This window comes from Epinephelus fuscoguttatus, linkage group LG17 (assembly GCF_011397635.1).
Source record: "Epinephelus fuscoguttatus linkage group LG17, E.fuscoguttatus.final_Chr_v1".
Lineage (NCBI taxonomy): Eukaryota > Metazoa > Chordata > Actinopteri > Perciformes > Serranidae > Epinephelus > Epinephelus fuscoguttatus.
In genome coordinates this window covers 35,733,473-35,752,661 of record NC_064768.1, presented here as the reverse complement: position 1 = coordinate 35,752,661, position 19,189 = coordinate 35,733,473, and the positions used below count along the sequence as shown (strand labels likewise).

Sequence of the window (19,189 nt, the reverse complement as noted above, 5' to 3'; positions counted from 1 at the left end):
TCACGAATGCAGGGTTGCACAGAAATGCCACGCATATCACATGAAAGCGCAGGAGCAGAGCTTTCCAGTGATAACACACACATCATTGTACTGTCATCCTATCATGCTATAAATCCAGATTAATTGGCTACAAAATAAAAACCTGATGAATTTCTTTACAGCCCATTATACAGATCTTGTTATCAGTCACTTCATATAGTGAGGAATATTGTATCTTACCACGTCTTAGGCTTGTGTGTGTTTCTCCCTGTCTATCCACATTTGTAGTCCGGCTTTCAAGATGCAAATATCTCCATATTGTCCAGTTGACACTCCATCAAACTTTGTATGACAAGACCAGCGCACTTCACCTTTGCGCACCCAGACAGCTGCAGCCTAATTATGCATGCTGACAGGGCCGTAGTCACCATATACACTGAGGGGGACGTGTCCCCCCCAATGCCCAAAATGCCCCCCAATATATAACTGAAACTGAAAAACAACAACAAACTTTGTTTACTGCAAACAAAGTGGCAAATATTATCTTGGAGGACATCATTGCACTTGGTTGACTATTTTTCTGTGATCTTAGATGTAAATATTGCATGTTTCTTTCAGATAAAACACATTTTTGACTTGTGAATGAATCAATGGAATTTCTTGCAATAATGAAAAAGTACTGGCAATCATGTCCGCCTGGCACAAACCACATGTTTTGGACAGCTGTGAAGTGACAGAATGTCCCAGCATCATGGTTCTTATATTGCCAGATTCCAGAGAGTTTCCCCTCTTCATATATGGCAGAATATGTCAACTTCCAACTTGCTATGGTGAGATACATGTAAAAATGTAAGAATTTAGTCACACGGATTCGTTTTTTTCATTGATATAAAAAATAAAATACAGGCACATAGAAGGACATGTAATGATGGCAAATCTGGTTAGTCCAGATTGTCCTGGAAAAAAAACAAGATATAGCATGTGTATGTAGCCTTTAGAAGGACTATGATATGAGCTTAAAATTAAAGGCAGTGAAAATACCCCAAAAACGTCTAGGGCCCATAGGGTTAACCCTTTGATCACCAAATGATCCAAAAAATAGCAAGAAATTAGTAAAAAGAGAAAATAAAAAACAAGAAAATTAGCATCAAAAAAGGAAGGGAAGGAAATGGCGTGGAACAGCACAAGAAAAGTGATGTCATCCCAGCAAGCAATAGTCGTGATTTAAACGTATTGGCTATATTTAGCTCTGATTTAGTCTAGCTACATGTAACCCAAATCTAGCTGATTTAATTTTGAAATTGATTAAATGTTATTTTCGCCATTGCAGATGGCTTGCGGTATGATATTCAATCACGTATGGAGAGTCAACAGTAATTAAAATATGTTTATCTCCATTTTTTGGACATGGTCTCTACATAGCCGCATAATTGATGACGTCTACACTTCCAAAATTTTCAGTGACAGCCCAAATTCAGCCGTGATTTAGCCTAGACGTCAGGTCTTCGTGTAGACGGCTATTAGACGTTTTTTCAACCAAAAAATGCTTGCTGGGATTCCAGGTTTCAAAGGGTTAATCAACGCTTGGTCAGACACAGTATAAAAAAAGACTGGATCAGTGAAAGGTAAGGAAAAACATTTCATTTCTCTGAAGGGTCCTTTTCATAATGTTGTCAGACACCTATCACAGCAATCTGAGCCTGTCAGTGGCAAAAACAAGAACTTCTAGTGGATGGAAACTGATGATGCCAAATACCCTGAGTGACCACACTGCAGCCTGTTCTGCTGATGCAGGATTCAGCCTGTCTCTCCACACTGGGCCAATTTCAAAAATAGTGTTCTCCTTACTCACATATACACAAAAGAAGTGAAAAGGTTGAGAAATACACAAGTTTTCCTTTAACTAACCCTCCCTGGAGTGCTCATATTCACCACACAACAACAGAAAGCAGCAGTTTTTGGTCCAGAGAGGATGTGATTAAGCGCTCTGAAAAAAGCAGGTTGCCGTATTTATCCCACTTTAACTGAAAAGAAAAGCATGACTGGAGTGTTTGCACACAGTTTGGCAGTCGCACAGTAGCCAACTGTCCTGCTGGTTTGGATAACAGCACTTTGTTAGGCTCACCATGCTCGTCTTGGCAAACCACTGGTTGATTTCTATTCCTAGAATTATAACCTGCTAGAATACATGTACAGTTAAATACTGATAAAAGCAAAGCAGCTGGCACGAGTTCTTATAGCGGTGCTTACAATGGAAGTATTCATGTAGCTGGAATTTACAAGTGCAACACTGATCAAACGCAGTTGGAAGAAAATGGCCACTTTACTCATGTTCTCTATCCTTTAAACCATAATGTTTTGTTCTGAGAACAGCGCGTCCTAACTCCTACCTGGCCACATAATACACCAATACAAGTGGGGTTTTTTTTACTCCCTGTTCTCATGTAAGTGTTCCTGCTAAAGAATGAAAGAGTTCTACCAATGTGCAATGTATAAGGAAGCACTTATCGATGTGAGAAGAAAATGGCATAGGTTAGATTGACATGAAAGAAGCACCGCACTGCTCTTTAAATGCCAGAGCTGTGGACAAAGTGGACTGTAATATCTCTGGGTCACATTTCACTTTTTTCTTAAAGCAGATTTTTCTTTCACTGATTTTGGTTTATCTAAAATGAGCCACAGACAGTGTAGCGAGGTCAGATATGATTAACAGACAGGCTATCGCGTTCTTGGTTTTGATCTTGATGGAATTTATCGACAATCAGAAGAAACTACCAACCTGTATTTGTGGTTCTGGAGCTGATAGCAGCCCTAGTGACACAAATAGAGGTCTTAAACTGACACCCAAACACCTCTAGGATTACACCTTTACCAGACTACACAACTCAGCCCCTCCCTGACAGCTGGCATCACATACACTAAAACACATATGCTGCATTTCCACTGCTGCATGGTTCAGCACAGTTCTACTCCTATTGCCTGTTTTGGTTTTCCATCAGCAAAAGTTTTGGATAGTACTTGGTACTATATTGGCACCACCTCAGTCGTGGTTCCAAGGGAGCTGAGCCAATAATATAAGTTGGAGTTAAAACACTGCAGACCACTGATTGGTCAGAGAGGAATCGTCACTAGAATTGTTACTAGGGCAACACAGGACCGAGCAGAAGAATAAACTAACTACTGAGCCATCTCGCTTCCTTTTAACCTCTGTTGAGAGATGTTCACAGAAAAGGCAGTTAACAGGAACTGTGGAGGTCAAGGTGACGTCTGGAAGACCAAGAAAACGTTCAGAGAGAGCTGCTCGTAGGATTGTTAGAAAGGCAAATCAACACCCCAGTTTGACTGCTAAAGACCTGCAGGAAGACTGATCAGACTCAGGAGTGATGGTGCACTGTTCTACTGTGCAGCCACACCTGTACAAATATGACCTTCATGGAAGAGTCATCAGAAGAAAACCTCTCCTGTGTCCTCACCACAAAATTCAGCGTCAGAAGTTTGCAAAGGAACATTGAAACAAGCCTGATGCTTTTTGGAAACAAGTCCTGTGGACTGATGAAGGTAAAATAGAACTTTTGTGTACTCAATGAATAAAGGTATGTTTGGAGGAAAAAAAAGAGACACCTGTCCAGCTGTTAAACACAGGGGTGGATGGATGATGCTCTGGGCTTGTGTTGCAGCCAGACACGGGGAACATTTCACAGGTAGAAGGAAGAACGGATTCATTCTGGAAGCAAACATCACAGCATCTGTTAAAAAGCTGGAGATGAAGACAGGACAATGGGCCTCATTCACTAATATCTGCACAGAAATGTTCTTACTCTCCACAAAAAATAAGTACTTGCGCAAAATCACCGTCGGATTCATGACACGTGCATACCGGCCAATTTTGTTCTCACCACTGTGCGTATGTTAGTAAATCAGAACCATTCTAAATTGACAGGCGTGTGTCCATGATCTGCAATCAGCATACTACCACGCCCCCATTTCTCCATATAAGGAAACTGCTTGCCTAGAGTTGATTCATGAATGAAGGAAGCGGTTACGCGAGGAGAGAAGTAGTAAATTTCACAGTTTGTTAGAAGCGATGGCGCCGGGTCTTACAGGAATGCCATGGGTCACTGTAAGATTGTAGAGGACACAGCATGCCAGGATGATCTTGCACACCTTCTCAGGGGTATAAAGTAGTTTGCCACCGGCCGTATCTGATCCAAACACATCCAACGGCCCTTAAGCTCGCCAAAAGTGCGCTCTAGGGCACGTGTGTGGGCATATATGTTATTATAGCGCACCTCTTGAGGGGCTTCAGGGTTTGTGTATGGTGTCATCAGCCATGTTTTAAGGCCATATGCCCGGTCACCCAAACAATATAACATTTTAACATTAACAGAATAGAGACTTAATGAAAATATTAACTTAAAACAATTGAAATAAAAGACTAGAACAAAAGATGCTCACCAACAAGCCATCCACTTCTCACAGCCCCTGCCTCCGAACGCATTCCCACTGTACTGTTTTGCAAAATAAATGAGTGGTGGGTGCCTCCTGGCCAGCGGGCCACAGCCTTAAGGATATGGCAGTTGGCATTACAGATCATCTGCACGCTGATGGAGTGATAGTTTTTCTGTTCATGTTATTGTTAATATTTTAATTGTCACAATGATGAGGGTGAACCTGTATCAATTTCATGGTAATTTAATCCATTTGGCCAATATATTAGTGAATTAATTATTTTAAAAAATGTTAATTAAATCTCTTTTTCATGAATGTGGTTTTATAGACTCTGCATGTACTTAAAAGGTATGTTTGCATTTTCTAAGTCAGTTCGGGTTAGGGTTATTTGTGCGTTGCATTTGTGCGTACGCATGGTCTGAGGCAGTTCTAAATTTATTCGCAGAGTAAGAACAAATTCGGGTAAGAAAATACTGATGAATCCCGGATTTGTGCGTCAAACAATCATACGCACAGTTTAAGCACAGATTTGCACGTACGCACTGTTTGTAAATGAGGCCCAATGATCCTAAACACATCTCCAAATCCACAAAGGACGACCTCAAGAGGCGCAAGCTTTTGCAAGGTTTTGCCGTGGCCCTCACAGTCCCTCGGCCTAAACATCATTAAACATTGGATAGACCTCAGAGAGCAGTGCATGAAGACGGCCCAAGAATCTCACAAAACTAGAAGCGTTTGTGATAAAGAATGGATGAAAGCCCTCCAAACACAAATTGAAAGACTCTTAGCAAGCATTTTGAAGCTGTGATGCTCACCAGACGGGGCGCTACTAAGTTCTACTATGCAAGATACTGTAAAAGATTGAAATTAAAAAATAATCTTGGCTAAAATATTGAAGAAATGTTTCATCTTCAATTTTCTGCCTTTTGGAGATCAGGGTGGCAGAACTTCTGAGAATACATTTTTCAAGTTATTCTTTTTTCTTTCAATAGCTGTCTTCAGGGTCTACAGCTATCAGACACTGCTTTTCAAGGTAACGTTTCACCAAAGTTTTTTTTTTTTTTTTTTTAACATCTGTTCTTTTAAATCCAGTAAATCAGTTTCCCAACTGGTGGGACGCGGTCCAAAAAAGAATAGAATTTCCAACACAGAGCTTTTATTTTGATGTGCTGTTTCCTGCTGTAGAGACGATTGGACAGCTGTTTGACAGAGACAGCGAGTTAGCTGGATGTCATGGCCAAAAGCAAGTATGATGCTGAAAATATTAAACTGTGTGGACCCTGAACTCTTGACTAAGGACCCTGTGGTTGGACCAGTTGGGAACCAATGTATTAAATTACTGGAAATACATATAATTGGGGCGGCAGTAGCTCAGTCCATAGGGATTTGGGTTGGGAACCAGAGGGTCGCCTATTCAAGTCCCCGTCCGGATCAAATATGGAGCGTTAACTGGTGGCTGGTGTTGGGAATAGAATGATTTTATGCATTTTACTATCAGTTGTGTTTCACTATATAAGTTTTAGATGTGTGAACAATGAGAATACTAAGATGATTTCAGCTGATCTGAATGTGTTTGCTTTGCAGAAGCGGAGAAGTACAGGAGAGGAAGAGACATGAAATCTGAGGAGCACATACCGCAATGCTTAGATAATTAGTTTCATATATGGTAAAAATAATAGAAAGTGATGTACAGATAGTAAGGTACAGCACGTGTAGGGAGTTGTGTTGTTCTCTTGTCTTTCAAAACAGGAACCACGCCCCCACTGTCAGCGGGAAGGAGTCAGATTAACACGAGGCAGGGGCGTGGTGTGGTGAAGGAGGAAGTGGAACTGCCAATGAGAAGAGGACAACGCCTTGCGTGCACAATGACACTCTGTTACGCTCAAATATACTGGGTCAGGGAAAGGACAGGAGGTCAGACTTCGTGAACTGACACACCTTTGTTGTTCGTCAGGGACTTGAAGTTGAGACCCAGAGCTCTGTAATTTTATTCCTTTACTGCTTAATAAACTACATTAACTGAGACCGAATATCTTCTCCTATTGCTTCATTAAAGAACATGCAGGACTGAGCTCACACATAGCACATTGGAGAGTAGGATGAGCCCCCAGTCCATCACTGGAGAGGTGCCAGTTCACATCCTGGGCACTGCTGAGGTGCCCTTGAGCAAGGCACCAAACCCCCCACAACTGCTCGGGGCACCTCACCAAGGCAGGGCCCTCACTCTGACATCTCTCCACTTTGTGCATGTATAGGTCCTGTTTGTGCATGTGTCTTTCAGACGTGTGTGTTAATGACAGAAGAGTGAAAAAATTTAATTTCCCCTCAGGGGGATTCATAAAGTATATAAAATAAAATAAAATTTAAAAAAAAATAAATAAGTGGTCCTGTGCAGGGGTTGGTTTTACGCAGGAAAATTATAATTGGGTTGTGTTCGGGTAATCTAAATTTTGCCAACACCTAGTGGAGTATAAACTTGTACATTCAGTAAGTTCAAAGATCCTTTACATCAGAAATGTGGACTTATCTTTACAGGAAATTGAGATTGATATTTAAACTCAGATCAAATGTTTGTGGCAATTAAGACTTCACAAATTCAAATTTAAGACTGAAATTTAAGGCCTAATGATTATAAAATTAAGACAAATAAGGGCCTGCAGACACCTTGATTTGATATATTTTTACAGAAACTTTGCCTTATCGTATTTTTAGTTTGCTTTCTGATTGCTGATTTAATAGGTTTCACCAAAACACAGCTAAATTGTAAAGATGTAATTTGTCTTGTTGCAAATTCAATAAACGAAAGGAAAGTGAGTGTAATCATGCAGTCTGTACCTGCACAGTTCTGCAGTTTTAATCAGTGAATTCCCCTGTGAGGTTGTGTAGGTGTGACCCCTAAGACGCTCTTTTAGGTACATAATCTATATCAAAGGCTTTCAAGGGAAAGATTGATTCACTTTTATTCTCATTAATAGTATGAGCTGTAAACCCCCTTAAAAATCTGTTTAATCTTCTAACAGCTGAATGAAACAGACGGCAGACAGGATCTTCACCATAAAAAGGGCTGTTTATTATTTTTTTAAATGTACAGGCGTGCTCTAACGATAACGGCGCAGCTGCAGGGTGTTGCGCCTCTTCCAGGCTGCACGGCGGGAGCCTCCGATGGTCAGGTGGAACTTGTGGCCCTTGCCCAGGCCGCGGCTCTTCTTTCCTGCAGATGTCAGGCCACGCATCTCTCTGTGCTTGTGCACAGCCTTTGTGATCCATTGGGTATCTGGGTTGCGTCTGATGGCCTTGTGGAAGGTGTCGACCAGAATCACCTCGAAGAACTTGTAGGTGGAGTCCTCGCCCACCCAGTAGGAGTTCAGCACTCGCAGAGCTCCACAGTGACGGCCAGCACGCTCCTAGGGAACAAAATATAGTGAGTGAAGTGTTCTGACTGGTCAAATCGGTGTTAAAATCAATCCTGTATCTTAATTTAACAAATCAATATAATCCAACACAGCGATGTGGCACCAGATGCAGAAGGAACTCTGCTTTTATGGCTCCCAGTGGCAGTTTAAATACAATTTCTGATGTTCAGAAATCTTATCACCTCCTGTATGTGTGATAATAATCCTGTTTGATATCCTCATACACAACTGTGCATTTCATATGAATCTGAATATAGATATTGCACTTTAAATCTTGATCATAAAAACCATTTCCATCATCGTTTTCAGGGTTTACCTGTTAAATGCCAGATTGGTTTTTTTTCATAAATTGGCAGTGTTTCTGTTTTTATGAAAAACCTAGCCCAGTTGGTTTTGGACCACATTGTCAGAGAGAAACAGAGGCTAACCAACGATGGCAAATCCATGTTTACCACAGTAGGAAAAACCTTCAGCTCCAACTTTGAGGGCTAGTTCAGAGAAATCAAAAATACACATTTCTCCTCTTACCTGTAGCGACATTTATCAGTCTACATTGCTTTGGTGTGAGCTGCTGAGTGTTGCAGATATCAGTCATAAAGATGTCTGTCTTCTCTCCAATATAATGGCACTAGATGACACTTAGCTTGTGGTGCTCAAGTGCCAAAAAATACATTTGAAAAACTCAACAGCAATGTCTCTTTCCAGAAATCATGACCTGGTTACTCAAGATAATCCACAGACCTTGTTGTGAGCAGTTTCACATAGGAACTTTATTTCTACGCAAACCAAATCACCATGTGGAAAGAAGCTTGCATCTACTGCTAACTCACCAAGCACCACTATGCTAGCTAGTGTTGCAGCTCAGCTGAAGAGGACGCCATTAATGTTGACATCTCACGCTGTCACAAGCACGAGCCTCTCCTCCATGAGTAGATGCACGCTTATGTCAAAGCTGTGATACAATTGGCATGAGTAGTTAAGTAGAAAAACAGTTACTACACGAAACTGCTCACATCAAGGTCTGATTATCTTCAGTGACTGGGTCATGATCTCTCTGAGACACTGTTGAGGAGTCTGTCAAGTGTATTTTTTGGTATCTTGAGCACCACAAGCTCGGTGCCATCTAGTTCCATTATATTTGAGAAAGCAGACATCTCTACAGCTGACGTCTCCAACACTCTGCAAAACTCTCTAGATTGTTAAATGATACCAACAGGTTAGATGAACAAAATGTCTCTGATTTTGGAGTGAACTGTCTCTGTAATATTTAATAAAATGCCAAACAATGTGGAAGCATTTCATCTCACACCAGCAGCTACACATTTCATTTGGACAAAAATGAAACAGCTTCACGAGCTGTGTCTTTTGTGATGACACTGCTTATGTAAACTATGATGATACTTCTACCCAGTGCTTATAACATCATTCTTCTATTGCAGGGTAACAATGGATATGAGACTTTTCTCTTACACATTTGACTTGTCATAGCAGGAAGCCAAAGTAACATCAACAATGGCTCACTTCTAATTTAGTGTCCCAGTAGTTTCTGTCACAGAGCCAGCAAGCAACTGAACAGAATTAAACCTTCACTATTTTGTTTACACCCGTGCTTCACCTACAGTGACAAGTTGAAGTGTCTGAAAAACACCCTAGTGACAGATTTCCTTTTAAGAATGAACTGTGGTATGAATCACTTTATCAGCTCAATATTCTTAAGTGCATGAGTCAGCCAGCGACCTTGAATTAAAACTCACTTTAGTGTCAGCGACTCATTTATAAATGGAATTAAAAAGCGCATTTCTCAACTCAGTTTTCACTCACGTTTTGAAAACATCACTTGGTAGGACAAACTGTGACAGCACTCTCCACGCACTACGATTATTTTACATAGTATTTTTCCCCAGTGATATCCAAATATGTATGCTGCACTTCCTAACAAAAACACACATGGGGTATGGCCTGCTAGGAAATGGAGGACAGTGTACAGAGCAGTCACAACTTTCAGAGGAGGAGAAACTAACACGAGCAAACCAGTGAACATTTGAGAGCTTGGAGGGGAAATGTGAAAACACTGAATGTTTGGAAGGCACTGGGAAAACAGACGGACAGTTATGACATAAACTACGATACTGGGTGGTGTTTCAGTCTCGAGGACATTCAGCACCTTTAACGACTGTCACACAGCTGCCATGACAATCCATTCTAATCAGCATCATGCTGTCCCTGACAACTTTTATTATTGAAAACAAGCCAACGTAATTTATTTCAGGTGCAGTATACACTGTACATCTGAAGTTCACCTGAAGCATCGACAAACCAAACCCACATCTCACTGTTTCTTCTGGACATAATTTAGCCAGTTTAATACAGATGAACGTACCTCAGCGGTGGACTGCAGACTGCGGGCAAACTTGATCTGGTTGACGCCATGGTGCACTGGCTTGCCGTAGGTAGCACCCTTGGGGACGGGGCGTTTACGACCTCCACGGCGCACACGGACACGATACACTACGTAACCTGTTGGAATAAAGCAAAGTTAGCAAGGAACGCAAAGATGATGATGATGATACATCACACGCCGTAGGAGAACAACGTCTGGGCTCTGCACTTACCTTGCTTGGCCTTGTAGCCCAGTCTACGGGCCTTGTCAGGTCTGGTGGGTCTAGGAGCACGGTGGAGGTTGGACAGCTGACGGTACTGCCAGCAGCGGACGCGGAGCAGGAAGCGCATCACGTCGGACTGCTTCTTGCGCCATAGCTCCTGCATATACCTATATGCTCCCATGTTGACTTATCTATAGAACAGAAACATTCTCAGTTTAATGACTTATGTCAGTTCATAGCTTTTTAAGATCTAACGTGATGCAATACAGCATGTCACAATAAGGACGGGAATCATCTGCAGCTATAGCTACAACAACATGACTGTCAATTTGAGCCACATTTACAAGTTAACAATTAGAGAGAGCTCCAGTCATGTGCTGTGTGAGAGCCTGCAAGACAATACTTTGACTAGCTGCTGCTACAAAGATAAAATTTAGCTTTGATAGCATGACCATAACAAAACAGTGCTGCCAAAACCAGCCAATTTCAGACGTAAGAAAGACTCCCGAAACATAACTGCACATGGTCACCTGAGCGTCCATACATTTACAGTAGCCACCAGTGAGTTTAACCATTTCCACACTGCTATCAGTTTCTGTCTCGAAACTCTAAACCGTGATTTAGACACATGTAACGCATGGTATGGCAACCCAGGTGACTAAAATATAAACGCACACGTTAATTATATACAAATTGTAATATAGCAGGGCTCCATGCTTGATTGAAACCTAGCGAACAGTTAGACATGAAACTAGCATGCTAATGCTAGCAGCGTCGCTTCTCGCTCCCGGTTCACCGGAAAGTTGCTAATATTACTCCATTAATGACAAACTGCATATGTCGTTTACAAATAGACTAAAAGACAAATACTCCGGTAACTTTACATTGACGTCAAGACAGCATAGCGACAACACATTAGCTTTCTGCTACGGCCGGCAGTACCAATGGCTACCAGATATCAATGCATCCCCGCACCTGTAAAAACAGGGCTATAATCTATGTTTTTAACAATGTTAGTGAAAAAATAATCACGGCATTTAAGATGGTAAAGAGTCGATAATCAATGTTCTGCGCCAAACACACAGATGAAAGTATATTCATTATGATTTTAATGGATTACGTTTGGTGAAAAAGCATAGGAATACTCGCTTACATGATGGCGTACCAGCCGGAAAGAGAGAGGGCATGTACCCAGCATGCCTTATGAAAACGACAGTGACGCATTTCCTCTGACGTGCTCATGGGAAATGTAGTACTCGTTCGTTTTTTACATTTCTCTGCACTTTTGGTGAAACTTTACGGTGTGTCGGGAATCAGACACGCGCTGTTTTTCCATTTCCGATTCATTTTCAACATAGAGTCATTTATATAACGGAATATAAGCAGAGAATAGAGCTTAGAGGCAAAATACAAACGTACTGATGTAAATTGATATGCCATACAGACTACAGACGTAACTGTAAAATACACAAGTTGTGTATTAACGAATAACACCAAATAAAATAAACAAACAAATAAAAAGCAGAAATAAAATGTTTTTCATCGGCGGTAGTGATGGTGTCAAACCGTCAAAGCAGTGCTCTGTTGCGCATGCGCAGTGACAAATCAAGTCGTAGTGGTAGCAGCGCAGAATGGGTGCACTGGCTGTGATGCTACGTTCAAGGACTTGATAGCTCGTTATCCTCCTGATACAAGTAAGTAATTTTAGCACAATGTACCAGTTAATAAGATAAAGTAGTTTCGCATCTGTTTTATAAGTGGTGCGTTTATACGGCACACAATGAGCCACTACGACTAGCCTGTTAGCTAGCTATGCTAACAACAAAACGTTGTCAAGGCAAGTCAACGCTAAAGATAAGATCAGAGTCTGTTTGGGCTGTTTAAAGGGACTGTTGTAGATGTTTATGACGTTATTATAGCACGTGTAACATGTGTCACAGATGTGTCACATGAGACTCTTCACAGTGTGACGTTTTGTGTTCATACACTGCAGGGTCGAGATGGGAAAAGGCTGTAAGGTTGTGGTGTGTGGCCAGGCAGCAGTTGGAAAAACTGCCATACTGGAGCAGCTGCTGTATGGAAATCACTCCGTGGGTGAGTGATGCACTTCAGGAAGTCATGAGGAAACAGATACACTGTTATACACACTGGTCATGTTTGGATTAATGCAGGTTTAATGTAGGAGTCTTCTATGGCTCTGATTTAGACTCCTTAGATCAACCTAAACCCAATCTAAATATCATCACTTTCATGAATTGTCTTGTGTTTGTAATTTCCAGGCTCTGAGTCCAGTGAGACCCAGGAGGACGTGTACGTGGCCTCGGTGGAAACTGACCGCGGTGTGAAGGAACAGCTGAGGCTTTATGACACCAAAGGCCTTCACGATGGACAAGACCTCCCCAAACACTACTACTCAGTGGCGGACGGCTTCGTCCTCGTCTACAGCGTCGACAGCTTGGAGTCTTTCAAGAAGGTGGACATCCTGAAGAAGGAAATAGACAAGTCCAGAGATAAAAAAGAGGTGCGCTTCTCTCCTCAGCTCAGTCACAAGATTTATTGCTGCCTTTTATTATTGTCAAACATCCACGCAACACGTAGAGCACCATTTACGATAGGTGGTTTCCGTGTTTCAGGTGTATAGCTACATTGTTTTACCACTTGATTACATCATGATGAGGTAGTGACTGGTGTGAGCAAACAGCATTTGGACATAAAGAGGAACTGAAACACTAAATAAAGATATAAAAAGGCAAAGGTTCCCAGTTTGAGAGAGTGTAATTTGCTCTTATTTACAGTCAGGTCCATAAATATTTGGACATTGACACAATTTTCAGCATTCCAGCTCTGTACAACACCACAATGGATTTGAAATGAAACAATCAAGATGTGTTTTAAGTGCAGACTCTGAGCTTTAATTTGAGGGTATTTACATCCAAATCAGGTGAACGGTGTAGGAATTACAACACATTTTATATGTGCCTTCCACCTTTTTAAGGGACCAAAGGTAATTGGACAATTGGCTACTCAGCTGTTCCATGGCCAGGTGTGTTTTATTCCCTCGTTATTTCACTTACAAGGAGCAGATAAAAGGCCTAGAGTTCATTTCAAGTGTGGTATATTCATTTGGAATCTGGTGAGGTCATCTCTCAATATGAAGTCCAAAGAGCTGTCACTATCAGTGAAGCAAGCCATCATTAGGCTGAAAAATCGAAACAAACCCATCAGAGAGATAGCAAAAACATTAGGTGTGGCCAAATCAACTGTTTGGTACATTCTTAAAAAGAGAGAATGCACTGGTGAACTCAGCAACACCAAAAGACCTGGAAGACCACGGAAAACAAGTGTGGTGGATGACAGACGAATCCTTTCCCTCGTCAAGAAAAACCCCTTCACAACAGTTGGCCAGATCAAGAAAACTCTCCAGGAGGTGGGTGTATCTGTGTCCAAGTCAACAATTAAGAGACGACTTCACCAGAGGAAATACAGAGGTTTCACCACAAGGTGTAAACCTTTGGTGAGCCTCAAAAACAGGAAGGCCAGATTAGAGTTTGCCAAGAAACATCTAAAAGAGCCTGTACAGTTCTGGAACAACATTTTATGGACAGATGAGACAAAGATCAACCAGAATGATGGAAAGAGAAAAGTATGGAGAAGGGAAGGAACTGCTCAAGATCCAAAGCATACCACCTCATCAGTGAAGCATGGTGGTGGTAGTGTAATGGCATGGGCATGTATGGCTGCCAGTGGAACTGGATCTCTTATATTTATTGATGATGTGACTGCTGACAAGAGCAGCAGGATGAAAGCTGAAGTGTTTCGGGCAATATTATCTGCTCATATTCAGCCAAATGCTTCAAAACTCATTGGACGGCGCTTCACAATGCAGATGGACAATGACCCGAAGCATACTGCGAAAGCAACCAAAGAGTTTTTAAAGGCAAAGAAGTGGAATGTTCTGCAATGGCCAAGTCAATCACCTGACCTGAATCCAACTGAGCATGCATTTCACTTGCTGAAGACAAAACTGAAAGGAAAATGCCCAAAGAACAAGCAGGAACTGAAGACAGCCGCAGCAGAGGCCTGGCACAGCATCACCAGAGACGAAACCCAGCGTCTGGTGATGTCCATGGGTTCGAGACTTCAGGCTGTCATTGACTGCAAAGGATTTGCAACAAAATATTAAAAAGTGACAATTTGATTTATGATTATGTTAGTTTGTCCAATTACTATTGGTCCCTTAAAAAGGTGGAAGGCACATATAAAATGTGTTGTAATTCCTACACCGTTCACCTGATTTGGATGTAAATACCCTCAAATTAAAGCTCAGAGTCTGCACTTAAAACACATCTTGATTGTTTGATTTCAAATCCATTGTGGTGTTGTACAGAGCTGGAATGCTGAAAATTGTGTCAATGTCCAAATATTTATGGACCTGACTGTAAATAAGAGCAAATTACACTCTCTCAAACTGGGAACCTTTGCCTTTTTATATCTTTATTTAGTGTTTCAGTTCCTCTTTATGTCCAAATTCTGTTTGCTCACACCTGTCACTACCTCATCATGATGTAATCAAGTGGTAAAACAATGTAGCTATACACCTGAAACACAGAAACCACTGATCGTAAATGGTGCTCTACGTGTTAAATTAAAGCTCAGAGTCTGCACATCTTGATTGTTTCATTTCAAATCCATTGTGGTGTTGTACAGAGCTGGAATGCTGAAAATTATGTCAATGTCCAAATATTTATGGACCTGACTGTATATGTGTCAGCTGCCTCTGTACGCAGGCCCTCCCACTACTGGGGATGAACGTGCAGCAGAAAGGCAGGAAATTTAAGGACACGGTTGCCTTAAAGCTTGTATGGACCTTTTTTTACTTGGTATTTAGAATTGAAGCAGAAGATGGAAACCAACTGCACACCCTGCATTGATGGACATGTTGACTGTAGCAACTTAACATGCAGCACAGAGAGCCAGTGCCAAATGTCAGCTAGTACAACTCATCTTGCAGTTACTGACCTGTGCGTACCCCAAGCCGTCTACAGCTAGCACAGGCTAAAAGCACAGAAGGCCCTCATGTACACATGTAGCATTAGCATTCATGAAACTCCTGCTGTTTACCCTCAGAGTATTTGTTTTGTGCAAAAGCCACAGTATTAGATGCTGGCAGCTCCATAAAGGCAAAAATCCACTCATGAGAAACTGTCAGTACAGAAAAGTATTAAAACATAGGACTGTGATTAGATCACTAGATATTAACAGATAAAGTTGGGAGTTTTTTTTCTGGGGATGTTAAATATTTCCACTAATTACTTTTGATGTTCATGTAAAAAAAACCAACTTGTTGATCTTCGCATAAGCTCTCAGTCATTCTGGTTTGTTTCGGACATCGCTGCTATAAGTTGTCTACTGTATTTATGTATTTGTGTACTAATTATATGCTCTGTCAGAGCATCTTCTGACTCCTCCTAGTGCTCCTAGTAGCATTTGCAAGAATTCACCATGCTTGGATGAAAACAACCAATCACGAGCTAAGAGGAGCCTCCACACATGTTCTCACTCAAGCGTAGTATCTCCACTACCTGGCTCAGGAACCAATAATAGCATACGTGGCAAAGACAAGTATCAACAGGCGGCTTCTCTGCGAGGTTTTCGTTGTTGTTCTCTTCGGTGTACTTGTCTTTGTCATGTACACTGGTGATGGCAGAGCAGCATGGGCACGAGCAGCGACTGACATGCATTAGAGAGACTTCCTGGCTGTGATTGGTTGTTTTCATTCAGGCACAGGTCATTCTTGTAAATCCCATTAGGACAACCAGGTGGAGCCAGAGGAACCAGATTTGATCAGACTTTGGGCCTGTCCCAATACCCACACTTCCCCTAGGAATACCCGCTTTCACTTGGTTGTGCACGTTCATGTTGAAGCTAGTGGTGTCCCAAAACAGAAGTGAGGTAGTGGAAGTGGTTTCCAACACTTAAAACCCGCCCTAAATGCCAAGGGAGCCCCGACCCACACTTTCAACGACGTGGAAGATGAAATTTGCCAGAACACCTTGCGAAGTCAGCAACGTCTGCAAGTTTTGGAAAACAGTTTGTTACCGTACGATATGAATGTAGGCTATACAAACAACAGATGGTTGGACTAGCGTAAACTCATCAGCAACTCGGTTGAACACAGCGTCAAAATATTTAAACAAATCGACTTACCCGAACAAAATCGATCAGAACTAGAAGACGTTGTAGGCGCCTCCTGTTTCCAGCATTTCTTTTCTGTTGATTCATCAGATGGAGAAGAATAAACATAGCACACGCCACAACACAAGCGCTGGAGCTGGCATTTTCATTGCGTCGCTACTACGCGTGACGTATGCCTCCACGTCAGCCACGCCGATTTGCTTAGGGAAAGATCTCGACCCTAATATTTCTCACTTTCCTCATCAAGGGTTATCTTGCAAACAAGGGCACTCAATACCAAGTGGAAGATTTAAGGGGTAGAAATGGGACAGGCCCTTTCTGTCTCATACTGTATACTACTGTAAGGATAAAGCAGTGACAACAAGACTGTAGCTTCAAAACAAAACTAACTGAAAAGTTAGATTTGTTTTGTTTCACAGTTGGAGGCTTTTACTGCATTAAATTTACTAAATTTTGATAATTAGCCCTGTATTTTAATGTGCTTTTGTGCCACAAGTCATTTTAACATCTGCATTATTATTAAATTTGAATGGGATGAGGTTCATGTGCATCTATTGTGTTTCCAGGTAACAGTCATCGTGCTCGGGAACAAGACGGACCTGCGGGAGCGTCGTCAGGTGGACCAGGAGGTGGCGCAGCAGTGGGCGCGAGGTGAGAAGGTGAAGCTGTGGGAGGTGAGCGTCACCGAGCGCAACTCCCTCATCGAGCCCTTCACCCAGCTGACGAGCCGCCTCACGCAGCCTCAGAGCAAGTCTGCCTTCCCTCTGCCGGGGCGCAAAAGCAAGGGCACGCCGTCCAACGACATCTGAAACTCTGCAGATCCCCGCGCTCTTTTTCTGCTGCTTTTTAGCAGGCTGCATTCACCTCATATGGGAATAACGAGCAGGACAACACGGAAAGGCCTTCAGCAACATGACTCTGAATGCGTCTGTGTAAACCACTTTTTCATGCATTCATTCACTTATATACAGCATTAATTTTCGGGGATAACTTCAACATTTGGGGAAATATTTCCTTTCTTTCAAAGAGTACGATGACAAAACTGATAACAAACTCATGTCTGTGTGTTTAGTACAGAGCTCAGGTCAGAACATGGTTAGCCTAGCTTAGCATTAAGACTGGAAGCAGGGGAAACAGCGAGCTTGTTACTATCAAATGTCAAAAAGTTTGCCGACCAACATCCCTAAAGCTCGTTCATTAATGTTTTATATCTTGTTTGTTTAATGTGTACAAAACAGAGGTAGTTCTGTGCCGAAACTTCCTCTTGACAAACAACAAAACAGTGTCTCTGGCTGCACTGCAGGTTGCCAGATATGGACAGTAAGCGCAGGTTTTGGTGTTGTTGACAAGATGGGAACGACACCTGACAACCCTGACTTTTGTTTTGCGTAGAAATCTAAGTGTGTGGTTTAAGAGGGAGTAACTATTGTAACTGTTTCCTGGCACACAACATTGTGGTGCAGTGACGGTTTGCAGCTTCTGAGAGCCTTGTCGTCACAGTTAAGTCAGGTTTGATACCATCGTCATGTTTCTTTGCTTCCAGTCTTTATGCTAAGCTAGGCTAACCACAGACTCCAGCTTTGTTTTTAACCCACAGACATGATATTCATCTTCTCATCTCTCGTACAGGGTAAAAGCAAATAAGCATATTTCATGATGTGTTCACTGATGTAATGAGGGTACATGTTGTTCATCTTTTACAGCAAACCAAACACAGGTGTCGACCACAAACCACATCTGTAACGTCAACACGTAGCACTTTAGTACCAAAGAATTTCCACAACCCAGTCGCACGTCTTGTGTAGTTTCACTTTTGATTTGTAAAAGAACGTGTTGTGTTCACTGACGTTATCAACTGACGTGTGTATATCACTCCAACGTCTGTTATGAGGATAGTTGACATCGCCATACGCCTGCACTAAACCCCCAACGTCTCAAGTAGCTCATGAATGCTGCAGTCCAACAGTATTCTCACAGAGGAATCTCGCTGCTTTAATGTCATTTCCCATCTGATATGAATGCAGCATAAACCCTTGTCCTCTGGAAGGTCTCAGCTCGCCTTTTTCCAGTCCATCTCATTTACTAAGTATGGCCTGGCAGCAATAATACTCCTGGTGCTGCCTTTACTTGTGATGTAAGATTTCATAATGTCTGACGTTAGTTGCACTCCTGTGTCGTCCAGCCTGTGTAATCCGATAGGGCTACTAGTTAAAGCTGTGTGTGAGTCTAACAGTAGAAATGTCAGTGTTGAGAGAAAATATTTATTTTTTAACTAATTTATTTTTGTCACTTTAACGAGTCACATTCCTTAGAAATGGTGATACAATGTGAACGATGACCTGCGCTGTTTTCTGTGTCCTTAATGTCTCAAAGTAATAACATTAAATGTGCTGCTAGTGGAACAGAGTGAGCGAGACTCTGTGATCGTCGACCCTAAATTATTCTCTGCTTTGTAACTCTGTCTTAAGATGCACTGAATAAAATGTAGCCTCTTCATATTTAATCCTCCGAGTGTTTTTATTTTGGGGGTGTTTCAAATGATCAAAGTCA

The 19,189-nt window shown here is 41.8% G+C and overlaps 3 protein-coding genes across 3 annotated transcripts in view; 2 read left to right on the top strand and 1 right to left on the bottom strand.

Moving 5' to 3' along the window:
* The window catches only part of LOC125904589 (trophoblast glycoprotein-like), a 567,815-nt gene extending 561,362 nt beyond the window's left edge, over positions 1-6,453 (top strand). Inside the window, exon 3 of the mRNA XM_049602103.1 lies at positions 6,130-6,453. The gene's annotated coding sequence lies outside the window, so the exon portion shown is untranslated. The remainder of the gene's footprint in view (positions 1-6,129) is intronic.
* A 1,023-nt stretch (positions 6,454-7,476) lies between these two features.
* rpl15 (ribosomal protein L15) lies at positions 7,477-11,658 on the bottom strand. The gene is made up of 4 exons (XM_049602726.1): positions 11,598-11,658; positions 10,454-10,635; positions 10,222-10,358; positions 7,477-7,832 (listed from the first exon to the last, which is right to left on the bottom strand). The coding sequence occupies exons 2-4, from the start codon at positions 10,623-10,625 to the stop codon at positions 7,527-7,529; spliced, it is 615 nt and encodes a 204-aa protein (XP_049458683.1). The 5' UTR covers positions 10,626-10,635; positions 11,598-11,658; the 3' UTR covers positions 7,477-7,526.
* Positions 11,659-12,024: 366 nt separating this feature from the next.
* nkiras1 (NFKB inhibitor interacting Ras-like 1) lies at positions 12,025-19,135 on the top strand. Its single transcript, XM_049603375.1, has 4 exons — positions 12,025-12,138; positions 12,438-12,538; positions 12,724-12,965; positions 17,206-19,135. The coding sequence occupies exons 2-4, from the start codon at positions 12,445-12,447 to the stop codon at positions 17,446-17,448; spliced, it is 579 nt and encodes a 192-aa protein (XP_049459332.1). The 5' UTR covers positions 12,025-12,138; positions 12,438-12,444; the 3' UTR covers positions 17,449-19,135.
* Positions 19,136-19,189: the final 54 nt, after the last annotated feature.

What these genes read in the sequence shown, in the direction of transcription:
- nkiras1 (XM_049603375.1), top strand. Translation starts at nt 12,445, where the DNA reads ATGGGAAAAGGCTGTAAGGTTGTGGTGTGTGGCCAGGCAGCAGTTGGA. An exon ending in GTATGGAAATCACTCCGTGG is followed by an intron (nt 12,539 to 12,723) that starts GTGAGTGATGCA and finishes TGTAATTTCCAG; the next exon opens with GCTCTGAGTCCAGTGAGACC. An exon ending in AGTCCAGAGATAAAAAAGAG is followed by an intron (nt 12,966 to 17,205) that starts GTGCGCTTCTCT and finishes TTGTGTTTCCAG; the next exon opens with GTAACAGTCATCGTGCTCGG.
- rpl15 (XM_049602726.1), bottom strand. Translation starts at nt 10,625, where the DNA reads ATGGGAGCATATAGGTATATGCAGGAGCTATGGCGCAAGAAGCAGTCC. An exon ending in GGGCTACAAGGCCAAGCAAG is followed by an intron (nt 10,359 to 10,453) that starts GTAAGTGCAGAG and finishes TTATTCCAACAG; the next exon opens with GTTACGTAGTGTATCGTGTC. An exon ending in GTCTGCAGTCCACCGCTGAG is followed by an intron (nt 7,833 to 10,221) that starts GTACGTTCATCT and finishes TTTGTTCCCTAG; the next exon opens with GAGCGTGCTGGCCGTCACTG.